Source organism: Esox lucius, chromosome 17 (assembly GCF_011004845.1).
Source record: "Esox lucius isolate fEsoLuc1 chromosome 17, fEsoLuc1.pri, whole genome shotgun sequence".
Classification (NCBI taxonomy): domain Eukaryota; kingdom Metazoa; phylum Chordata; class Actinopteri; order Esociformes; family Esocidae; genus Esox; species Esox lucius.
In genome coordinates, this window is record NC_047585.1 from 24,193,604 (window position 1) to 24,206,322 (window position 12,719).

The 12,719-nt window shown below is 43.2% G+C and overlaps 1 protein-coding gene across 5 annotated transcripts in view; it reads right to left on the reverse strand.

Moving 5' to 3' along the window:
* The window catches only part of kcnab2a (potassium voltage-gated channel, shaker-related subfamily, beta member 2 a), a 112,926-nt gene that overhangs the window by 58,747 nt on the left and 41,460 nt on the right, over positions 1-12,719 (reverse strand). For all 5 annotated transcript variants that reach the window (XM_029113988.2, XM_029113991.2, XM_029113986.2 and 2 more), the window contains one exon: positions 1,016-1,179. In XM_029113988.2, the coding sequence (XP_028969821.1) occupies positions 1,016-1,089 (74 nt within the window). In that variant the 5' untranslated portion in view covers positions 1,090-1,179. The remainder of the gene's footprint in view (positions 1-1,015; positions 1,180-12,719) is intronic.

Below are 12,719 nucleotides of genomic sequence, written 5' to 3' on the forward strand. Positions count from 1 at the left end.
ATGGTCTGTCAATCCCCTCGGCAGAAAGGATAACCAAACCTAAAAGAAAGGCCACTGAGTTCTACCTGAACTGGCCAGAAGGTGTGTGCTGTATAGAACATTATTCATGTTATGGGTAGTGATGTCACACAGGTGGAGTGCAGGAGTTTGAATTTGTTTCCAATACAATATTAACTCTTTCTTCACTGTAAGAAGTGTCCAGGTAATGTGGCCCTTCCACCACCGGTGCATTTTCTATAACAGATACATACAGAAACAAGTCAGCAAATGATTCACATCAAGGTCCAGGTTTGGGGTTTTATGCATTGCGTGGAAGGCTTATAAATGACACTAAAATGTGTTTCTCTAGCACCACTAACTGGTGGCATGAGGAACAGCAGAGAGGTTGCTGAGCTTGAACCAATGATAAAATAAAAACAGGTGAAGACAGGCAGACTGGACCGCAGCCCATTGGTTTCAAAGTCCCTTTAACAAAGTTGTTAATGTTCATGTGGTAAAAAAAATCCTAAGGATTACGCTGTGTACAGAGATGGCACACAGCCTGTAGAGACACAACAGTTTATTTTAAAACATTTAAGATGTTCTAAACAGTTCACGGGGTCCACCCATACCAGAACAGCACAATCTGGGAAGGAACATCCAGTTCCAGACTTTTAAATTATTTCATGGGCCTAGGGATGATATGCTTGTCACTGTTCTCTGGTACATACATACTCAAGGATACATACATACTCAAATGTCTTTATAACAGGTACCCCTGCAAGAACACATACATACTCAAATGTGACTGCTTAGGCAAAGAGACAGAATACTCTCATTGTAATGAGGACAGGAAGAAAAATGCAGGTTGCCTCAACAGGCCAAGATGCTTTTTAACTAGCTAGCCTCTCTACAGAGGTTAATGCAGTTTAGAAAGGTGAAATGAAAATGGGACAATAAAATCCATCACTCAAATCAAGTTCTCAGACTTGTTAAGACAGTGTGTGTGTGTGTGTGTGTGTGTGTGTGTACTCACTTGTAGATCATGCCCGGGGAGCCTGTCTGTCGGGAGAGCCGGGCTGGTGAGTCTGTGGTAGATTCTGGATACATGGAGGCGGGAGGATGGGGGTGTGGCCAGCCTGCCAAGGGAGTCTCTCTCTCTCCGGGACCACAGGGGACTGTCTCTCACCACACTGGCCTCTAGGAACAGTGGAGCAAACTGAGTACAGGCTGAACAGTTCAAATGTCATTCTGTCAAGATGAGCTTTACGCTCTGCCCTGAACCACCTGGACAAAATCAAAACCTATGTGAGAATACTGTTCATAGACTTTAGCAATCAATATGGTCATCCCCTCTAGGCTGGTCAACAAACTCCATGACCTGGGGATCAACCCCTCCCTCTGCAACAGGACTTTGGACTTCCTAATCAGAAGACCCCAGGGACAATGGCCCCTCCTCCACTCTGATCCTGAACACTGGCGTTCCACAAGGCTGCGTGCTGAGCCCTTTCCTGTACTCCCTCTTCATCTACGACTGTGTGAATTTGTACCCACTATTAATTTGTTCAAATAGTGGTTCTCAAAATGATTCACCTTTTGCACACTTGTGCAAATGTGTTACAAAATTAAATCAAAATTGATTTATGAGGTCTTGTCACTGATTGCCACAAATAAAGTCCTTAGTATCAAACTGAATTATTTTTTTTTTTATTAATTTAAAAAACAAAACAGAAAGTATGTTTTTGTATACATATTCACCCCCTTCAGTCAATATTAGGTAGATGCACCTTTGGCAGCAATTAAATAATGTGAAACACCTTAACTGTACCTAAGTGGACTTCATTCAAGTAATTATAAAACTGGTTACACCACAGCTCATTCAGTTGTGTTATACAAAAACACTGTGCATGATTTTGTTCATTGCAAAAATTAACTCTTCTAAACTTCCCCTGGCCCTGGCCATCCCTCAGAGTCAAGTTTCTCTCTAGGTTTCTTCCTACATTTGGACTATACTAGGGAGTTTCTCCTAACCACCTGGGGTTTCAGGCTACTTGTAAAAGCATTTTGTGACTGCTGATCTAAAAAGGGCTTAATAAAATGTATTTGATTAATTTGATTGATTATAGCTATAGGAATAAATACTTATGCAATCAATTATTTTCAAATTGAACAATTTGAAGATTTTACTTTTTACATTGGTATTATGGACTTTCCAAGGGGGGTGAATACTTAAGTAGGGCACCACCCTCAACCAGCCACTAGAGGGCAGCAGCATGTCAGCAGCAGCTTGGAAACATGACTATGATATTGCCATACAACTCAAGCCAGAGTTACACCAACAAACCTGATTAACGGTCATCTCTACTTTTAGGGGAGCTCTATATTAGAACTGCTCCCATTGTACATATGCTTTATGAACATAAAATACGTCTTGTTAAAGCACAATGGAAACATGACCAGAATGATGCTGTATCTGGGCTGAATGGCCTGTAACTGGGATGACAACCGATTCATACAGCGGACTATGGACACACGGATATAGTCCCTGAAGTCACTGACACAATCACGCATCAAAGCCATGTAATACACAACACCCTTTCCAAGCACACAAACATGAACACACGAGTCATGGGTGTCCTCACACCTCGCCATCTTGCCCTTGCTGTGCTTGTGCTCGGAGCATAGAGATCCTATGAATAATTCAGGAGTTTTTGCCGAAGGAGGGCACCGCTAACGTAATGGTCTGAAACAGAGGAGGAGAGCCAGGCAGCTGGGGGCAGAGAAGAGGATGAGTAGAAAAAGGGTCTGGATATTAAAACAGATCCCATTAGCATGACCAATAAATCCACTACTCCATACTACATCAGGGTGTCAAACATGCAGCCAGCACTCCCGGGTTCAGCCCGCAAGACAATTTCAGCCAACGAAAGACAAATGGGAGTTGAAATGACAGCAGGTACCTAGTTGTCCAAAATTCAAAATGAAAGTCACTGTTTGGAAGCTTTAGACAAGTAGCCACTTATGAGCGCTGCCACCAGGCCCGGCACACCAAATGACATTCACGTGGGGAAATGAGAGACCCCTGCAATACGCCATCATCCACATCCTCCCCGGCCGAGGGGACAGGGTTTCTCTCTGGCCGCCACACCGGCATCTCCGGCCTCCATTTCACTAACCCCTGAGCTCATGTGAGGGAGCCATGCGTCACGGCCGGTCTGCTGGTAATGACGCGGTAATGAAGACGTGAAGGTGACCTTCTCGTCACACCGATCACAGACCATGAAGTCCTCATTCAAGGAATCATTTAACACTGGCTGCACCGCATTATAACCACATGTGACCGTTTAGGACGGTAGAAAAGCTCCCGTCTGCCTGTCTACCTGGTCCCTTATCGTTCAAGGCGAGGACGATAATGGCGTCTGGATGTCCAGAGAAGATCGTTGGCTTGGACATGTAAAGTGAGTTCAATTCTGGGTTGGTTGTACATGTGGATGATAAGAGACTTCTGCAGGGGTCGACAACCAGCAGCTCAGCAAACGCTCTGGTTAGAGATTTCCACCCTACAGTTGGGTTTTTTGCGCTACACAACCATTTCACACGTACCCAGCGAACAAATCAAGAACACCTATAGGCTTCCCACAGGCCAATCAGATTGCTCAGATGACACGGTCTGGTGCTTCCAGGGGTTCACAGGAGTGAGCTGTCTGTTGTTTTTATGGTGGAGCTTCATGTTTAAGATTTTATTCAGCGCTGTCAACAATTTATCCAACACTTGGGTATTGGCTGTCAAATCCTGATATAAGGGTGTGATTGGACCTGCAGACCTTGGCAATAAGAAACACTGTTGTGCTCTTGGGTCAGATATTTGGAGGCAGTAATGGCAAACATGATACAGGCAGGGAGGCTCAAGCCTTTTAAGATACACCCTGTTAAAATGGATGGTTTCCAAAAGTAAACAATACGATGAAATACTGGGAAAGATGGACTGATCTGACGAGTTAACTACTGACATCATACCAGCGAACAATGGATGGCTATAGAGAGAGTTGTCAGGTTTTCACCAGTTGGGATTATAAAATAAATAAAACACTTGGTTAGTTGGTATATGGCCAACAAAAACATTATTATTTTGAAGAATAAAATAAATATGAAGTGTCTAAATAACTAGACATTAATGATAACATATTTTTTTCTTTCCATTATCCCTTTAGTATTGATTATATGACAGAGCTCAAAGAGCTACTGATGCTGCTACTGTTTATTACATCTCCTCTGTATACAGACCTTTTGAGGCCTGTTCCTAGTGCTGAGTCACTGAGCACTAGAACTACTGGCAGTTACAGGAATGTAAAAGTAATGGCGACAGGAATTGAGTCACCAAATGGTTTGATATCCCGTTTACTTTCTGTGCCACAAAAGGTCTACACATAGGCTAATGGCAGAGCCAGTTACCAGGGGTGTATTCATTTTTCCAACCGAAACATTTTCAGTTTCAAAACGTTTAAAATAAAATGAAACTGGAAGGGACAGGGACCTGCTTTTTAGAGGAATGAATACACCCCTCGCAAAGGTTGTCGTGAGCGTGACACAGGATAAAGCCTAACGTTTGGACCGCATGCTAGATATGCTTTATGAACGCAAGACATCTTCTAAATGCAACGTGGGAAAGACATAATAGTGGTGATAAAGGTTCCCATGTTTTCAACGACACCAGTCTTGCATATAGCAACAGCAGTGGGTTCTTAAGGGAGGACAGTCAAAGCACTTCTTCCTCACCAGCAGAATGGTGTAACCAGCTTTCACAGTAACAGCAAAAGATACTGCCCATATTCACAAAACCTCTGAAATCCTACCCTGAGGTAATGGTTGCAGTTTTGTTTCTTCTGTCAAGCACTTTGCTGAGAACTACTTCATTGAGGTTTACTTAGTTACCATTACTGGTTTGTTTGGTTGTCCCATGTAGCCTTAAGATGAATACCATAACGAAGTTGCTCTGATGCATGAAGCATAAACATTAAGTGTGACTACGGTTTTACAATCAGCTGGAAGATAGTGTCCCCAGGTAACAACTTTCCTGTAGCATATATACTTGAGCGCCGCCATTCTCCCTGCAACTTCATTCAGCCATGGCAAGCCACGTGACCTTGAAATTAGATTAAGATAATTTGGTCCGACAACTATTAGTAGAGCTGAAGATCAGAAATCTACGCTATTGCGCAAGAAATATTAGAATTTCCCTAGATAAAATATACTTGTATGTTTATCATCCACACTGGCTCTTCCAGTGATAAAGGTGGTCAGCCCCTGATCTAGTGTCACTGACTGACCAGACACAGAAGAATCCATGTTGTGTTTGGAGGCCCATCCTGCTTTAGAGACCGCTGTGTCAGTTAATGGCATGAGTTAATAGGGTGAGTGAGTGCTGTGAGAGTTCGCTGGTGCATCCAAGTCGCCTGTGTGCTGCAAACGCATACACTGGATGCCTGTGCTGCGGTTGGAGAGAAGAAACAAACAGAGAGGGTGCTTACTGCAGCACTGCGGTATAGATGTCCCGGCAGCACAAGTTTGAGCTCAGATTTACTGCTCTAATGGGCCAAAGTGCACTCTGCTGATTAAAACTGCAGGCCGGGACACAGAGGAAGGAAGGTGATCAGAAGCCCCCTCCGGTTGTACACCACCACACACACACGGCAGGACTGTAGGAAGGAGGAACCAAGTACATGGTGTGGCTCAACCTGGGACCATTGAAGACAACAAATACGAAGAAAGACCTAAAAGTGCCAGGTTAGTGCTAAATCATTCCTGTGTATTACGTCCATGCACTGCTACTTTGAACCCGGTCCAAAGGAACACGGCGTGGCCAGAGGTAGCCTCTTCCACAGCCACCCACACCTCCACCCAGCCTGAGAGATTCCTCAGGAGACCGGGCTTACGCAAGCAGCAGAGCAGGCCAGGCCTGTACAGTACGGTACAGTGACAGCAGCAGGAAACACACATGGATGCCAACAGATGGCACAGGAAGAGACAGACGAGGGCTGCCAGGGGTGTCCTGAAGAGAAATGACCATCGGAATGATTGGCAAATAATACGGACCTAAATAAAGATGAGGCAGAAAGAGGCTACGTACGATCGGAAAGTGGCTACGCATAGCGGTGCTCAAATAGTGAAAACAACAAGCTGCCTTTTGTCAGTGGACTGTCGTCTCTCTCACTCTCATCCTCAGCCCACAGATCTGCATACAGGCAGTAACAAAAGCATGGCTGTTGGAAAATGGCCCCCTTTGATATTTTGGAGAGCTCTTGGTTAAAGAAGCAGAACAAGCCCGCCGCTGCCAGAGTGAAAACACGCCCATATAAACCATTAAGTAGCCGATTTATCCAGTCAACCTTTGACACCAACCCTCTACGCCCGGGTTTGGAGTTAAAAACACATCTATGAGCCTTATTGTCAGGCAACCGAACTGGAGGTCGGCATTTAGTATAGCAACTGTTTAGATCAATTCATTAATAAGAGTTCTGACAAATTATCTTTAATATGGATGAATCGATCAAAGGAAACACTTCATGCTGCTATCCAGTTGAGCTTTGCAGTTTAATAGGCTTTCATGACCATATTGCTATAGACCAGAGCAATAGGGTGAAGCATCCACAGAGGTCTGAAAATGTATCTGCAGTGGAGCGAATGCTGGTTGTACCATTTACGCACCAATAATGAACTCTCAGTCAACACTCCTGATCCCAGTGTGTAGCCAGGATCCAGTGATGAAAACCCTGGCTGTAAGTACATGGAGATCACCCTAAAGGATCACCCCTTCCACACCTAAAACAGACACTGGCACCATGTGCTACAATATCAAGCACAGACCGAATCAATGATCATGTTCTGTAGTGTAGAAACGCATGAGACAAAGGGGGGAAGCAGACTTCCATATTTTATAAGGTTTAAAAGACAAACTGTACACAGAGTGTATTGAAATGAATGGTGTATTAAAATTGTATTCAATATTTCTGGGGAAAACACAAACGCATCTTTTATTAAAAATGTTTTTGACAGAGAGCGGCATACAACATCAGGTTTGCTCTGAGCCATTATCTGCGAAGCTGCTACATTAAAGGAGGCCTAATTTGTCCATTTGACCTACTGTAGTGACTGGACAAATAAGGTGCTGCAATTGCAGTCCACATTTAGGCTGTAATGATGTAAGTGGCCTCCAGTGTCTGGTGAGAGGTGCTTCATCCCTTTGTTATACATCGGTAGAAGACGTACTGTAGGGCTGTACTGCGTTATGAGGCCCAGCTGGGCCAACACTGCAGCAGGCAACATCACAGAGCAGACTACAGCAGGACAACAACACAGAGCAGACTGCAGCAAGACAACATCACAGAGCAGACTGCAGCAAGACAACATCACAGAGCAGACTGCAGCAGAGCAACATCACAGAGCAGTCTGCAGCAGAGCAACATCACAGAGCAGTCCGCAGCAGGCAACATCACAAAATCACAGAGCAGACTGCAGCAAGACAACATCACAGAGCAGACTGCAGCAAGACAACATCACAGAGCAGACTGCAACAGAGCAACATCACAGAGCAGACTGCAACAGAGCAACATCACAGAGCAGACTGCAGCAAGGCAACATCACAGAGCAGACTGCAGCAAGGCAACATCACAGAGCAGACTGCAGCAAGGCAACATCACAGAGCAGACTGCAGCAAGGCAACATCACAGAGCAGACTGCAGCAGGGCAACATCACAGAGCAGTCTGCAGCAGAGCAACATCACAGAGCAGTCTGCAGCAGAGCAACATCACAGAGCAGTCCGCAGCAGGCAACATCACAAAATCACAGAGCAGACTGCAGCAAGACAAAATCACAGAGCAGACTGCAGCAAGACAACATCACAGAGCAGACTGCAACAGAGCAACATCACAGAGCAGACTGCAGCAAGGCAACATCACAGAGCAGACTGCAGCAAGGCAACATCACAGAGCAGACTGCAGCAAGGCAACATCACAGAGCAGACTGCAGCAAGGCAACATCACAGAGCAGACTGCAGCAGGGCAACATCACAGAGCAGACTACAGCAAGGCAACATCACAGAGCAGACTACAGCAAGGCAACATCACAGAGCAGACTGCAGCAAGGCAACATCACAGAGCAGACTGCAGCAAGGCAACATCACAGAGCAGACTGCAGCAAGACAACATCACAGAGCAGACTGCAGCAGGGCAACATCACAGAGCAGACTGCAGCAGGGCAACATCACAGAGCAGACTGCAGCAAGGCAACATCACAGAGCAGACTGCAGCAGAAACAAGAAACCCCTTTCATTCCCTGGCCACCTCCTTCTCGCCAAGGGACATGCTGTATATATTTCAGTCTCACCAATGTCCCGTTTGGTGCATTACCCTTTCTAATGTTGCAGGGACAGAGTAGACAGAGACCATGACCATAATCCATGAAGTACCAGAACACACCATAGTAAGCGGAGGACGAGTACACAGAACAATGAGCGAGAAGGTAGCTTATCCACACAACTGATAGTGACTGACTAAATAGATGCTAAATACTAAAAAGAAACTTGAAAGTATGCCTAGTCCACTTGGATCTACTTAACTAGTAAATTGATGTTGTCAGACAGCTCCAGTTAACTAGATGAGGGAAGGGCTGAGGTAATAAGACATGGTGCTTCTGATAGTGTCTGTTTGGCTGCTAATGTGAGCCAAGGTGACGACTGATTTTAATGAAGTAATAAAGCCATCAATTAAAACAACATACTGTAGTAACGCTCAACTCAGAACAATTTTAATCAAGTAATGTGAATGAATGATGGTTAGGTAAGAATTGCAGTAACAGACAGTCACTATGGGGCTCTCATTAGCTGTATTGTTCTGTGTTGTTAGCTAGGCTACATTATTCAGCCCAATGTTAGTGTCAGAAAAACAGCAGGTAATGGCTGAAGGAGGGGAGACAGATGGTGAGTGAGGAGAAGGTAGAAACGACCGTCACCATAATGGGGAAATTCTGAGAAGACAACGGGAAACTGCAATGTGTAATGCAGAGGAGACTAATGGGATTCTGTAAAAGAAGACTATAACGTCACTGTAAGACGTCCACTTTGTCACCAATATTACAACAGGTTTCCTGCACTGCTTTACGCCGCTGCTGAAACTACGCTGCCATGGCGGAACTCTTTCTTTCCGGCTGAAGTGTGCATGTGCAGTCCGAGTTCAACTCTGTGTTATTGATATTCGCTTTATAGGCATTTGGGGTTGCCAGGCAACCTCAGCTCAACATGCATTTCTCACAGGTCATCCCGCCCTGCTAATAGCCTAGAGAGCACTAGCTACTACTAAGGAAAAACAAGAGTTTATGGCTGTGCTTTAACATTACTAGCTGTTATTGTTATTGAAGTACTGTACACTGACAAACTGAATGAATAGTGAAAGCATCACCCAATCTCAAGTAGCTTACCAGATATGACAGATTAGTTTGCTACTGTATTCTTCCAAAAAAAAAATGTTGGACAAGCAAACACAGTAACAACCACACACATTGCCAGAAACAAAATGTGCGCACTTAAGCCTGCTGAAGCAGGTACTACATAGTTGAATGATAAAAAAGTATCCAAGCAGCTACATTTTCTATCTACCTGCCAGAATGGTTTGCGAACCAGAAGGTTAGTTTGTATCTAGCTAGAATAGAAGTTCTTAGGCCAACAGTATATTACTATAAATACAATGTCATGAAAAAACCAAAACTGCCCCCATACCCCCCCAGGACAATACAGAATCTCTCCTAACATCAAATCCTGTTGGAAACACTGCCACAGGGCATAGAGGTGGGCAACATATCGTCATCCATTATAAATGTATTTTGACACACACACACACACACACCCCTTACATTAGAACCAACTACCACATACTGCAACAAAGGAAAGGGCAGAGCAGAGGACAGATTGGAGATATACAATTTCTGCATCAGTGCACAGAAGTCACAGTCAAGAGGTTATGTAAAAATATGTCCAGCGATGCACATTGATACTGAGTAGAAGGAGATCAATAACATCTAAATCAGGACAGGCCATGACGGAACATTACCTTCTGGTGAAGGGGACAACAGCATATCAGTAAATGTTAGTAGAATAGGCTACATGTCATCAAAAACAACTTTAGAAGTTTGGTACAATCACATTTTTTTTTGTTTGTATGTTGATCTCTGCACATTGTAATTTAAAGATGCGTTAAACAGCCTTTTAGCTAGAACTTATATACTTATATTTATGGACACCGCATTCATTATCACAACTTTTATGTTTCAAAGAATGGACAAAGGAAATACAAATAAAATATACAATGCATCTAGAGCACCCTTTGGGAGGTACACCCCAGAGAAATTAAGATCAAAGATAGGTACAGGTCCAGATTTTGATTAATTAAATTCAGACAAAAAGAGCTTGGCTGACATTTTTAGAGAAGCTGATCTTAAGACATTTCAGCTTGGAACCCAAATTTGAAAACCCACAATAAAGTACATTTCAGCAAATGTCCTTGCTATCAGAATGCAATGTGAAGATCGTCAGCCACATTTCAAACTCATAATCAATCAGTACACCCCTTCTCTACCTCACACCATCAACCTGGGTCTGTGTCGTCTCCATTTCCAGGCAATTTAGGTAACAACTGGAATTTAAATTGTTTCAACATGGGGTTTTCTGTAGAAAAAAGCTTGTGACAGCTGACCCCAAGGTGAATATGACTGCTCTGCGCTAATGCACCAAACACAAACATTGAAGGATGAGGTGAGCAGGTTAGGAATGTTTTCTTGAAAATGGCCAGTGTCATGGCTTAATCGGTCTACTGGCTGGTTAGACTTTTAGAAGTCTGCGAAGGAACCAGAGCCTAGAGCCACTGAGTAAGGTACAGTTGTAACAACAAGACTTTTCAGCTACTACTCTTTATTTATGCCATTACACCACTGTGTCTTAAAACACAGCCCTCCCAAATTATTCACACAGCAACCGCGCTCTATACACAGCTGTTGTACTTTTGCTTGCAAATGACATAAGAGCAGCCCGAGTGTTGAAGGACAGAATCTTCCTCCCTTAGGTGGCTAATGGCATAACGGTACCAAACCACCACGGTACCAAACCATAACGGTACCAAACCAGTTTATCCTGTAGGTTTGTCCTGTAGTTCTCCAGATGTGCAGTTGGAGGAGCCCCCAAACACTGAGACAAACTGCAACAGACCCAGCCAACTGTTGAGGTCACTGTTGGAACTGGAAGCAACGCAAGCGACAGGTGCAGCCAGTGCTGAAGCGGGTCCAAGCACACGTGACTACAGTCAGGGTCAGAGGATTGGAAATATGTCTATGCAGCAAAGGCAGTGTATTAAGTGCTTCCTAGTTTCGACCAGGTCCCCTTGATCCACAGCCAAGTTCCATATGTTTTAGACAACGGCTCCAAGGCACTGTTGTCTCACCGGGAAGTGACAGAAAAGAAGGCGGTGGGGATATGTCGAAGGCTGCCATCCTTGTTTGCCAAATAATGTGTTCAAAGAAAAAATAACTTGGCTTGCACGTACAGCCTAAAATTAACAACGAAGCCCTAGGGGCACTTTAAAATGACATCACCTGAACTTTGCTACTTAAAGGTCTTAAAGGAACATTTACAACAGCACTCATTCAAACAAATTAAACACAAGTGGCATCAGTCAACATTTTGAGACCCATGAGAACCATGAACAAAATCATTACAAGACAATTATTATTATTAAATACGGTCTTTTTAAGACCTAACCAAAATATAATCATAAAAATCTTCATGGAATTACATAGCCTAACATTACCTCTTATGAATCTAAGACTGTATTGACTATTAGACTAAGTTGACTATTTAAAATCCATCGACTTCTGTTTCCACTTTCGATGAATCATTTCGGTAACTCTGAGCACGACCATCACGTGCATTCCCTGAAACATCCTTAAACCTGTAGGCAGCAGTGAGACAACACAGTGTGACACGTTTTTGAGTGTCTAAAAGACAATTTTACAGATCACATATGATTACTGATCAATGTCAGCGACAAGGCAGACCTTGCCTGACTTCCTCAATCTCTGGGACTGCTGATCTAAAAAAAAATATAACTAGCTTATTGATTCAAACGATGTTCTCCCAAAAAAAACACTGCCTAAATATCCCTAACGTGTAAGATTGCTTTAAATAGGGCTTGAGTGCAGACAAATTAGCAAAGGAGGCTAGCAAACAGCTGCGTAGGTGTTTCATTTAAGTTAGTTTTTCCATTAACTGAAAGTTTGTGCCAAACTGAAAAAACGTCAATGTATTTTTCTTTACCTTGCTCTTAGTATAACAAACAGAAGAATAAACACAATATGCAACAATGTCTAAGATTTTACTGTTACTGTTGATAAGTTGTAATACAAATATGCCTATATTAAAATGTCTGGGATTTCAACTGATGAAACATTGGACCAAAATTTGACATGTTTATATTTTGGTTCAATATAACGCCACATTGATTGTGAGCTATGTTATTTTCTTAACATAGGCAAGCATTTTATGCATAAAATAATCCATTATCAAAATAATTAATAGCTGCAGCCATATATGCATTTTTCTCCATGTCTGTTTTTTTTAAATAACAGAGTAGCTAAAAGCATAATCCTTGTCATATTAGATTTTACCTGTATATACACATTTCTAACGGATATATTCATC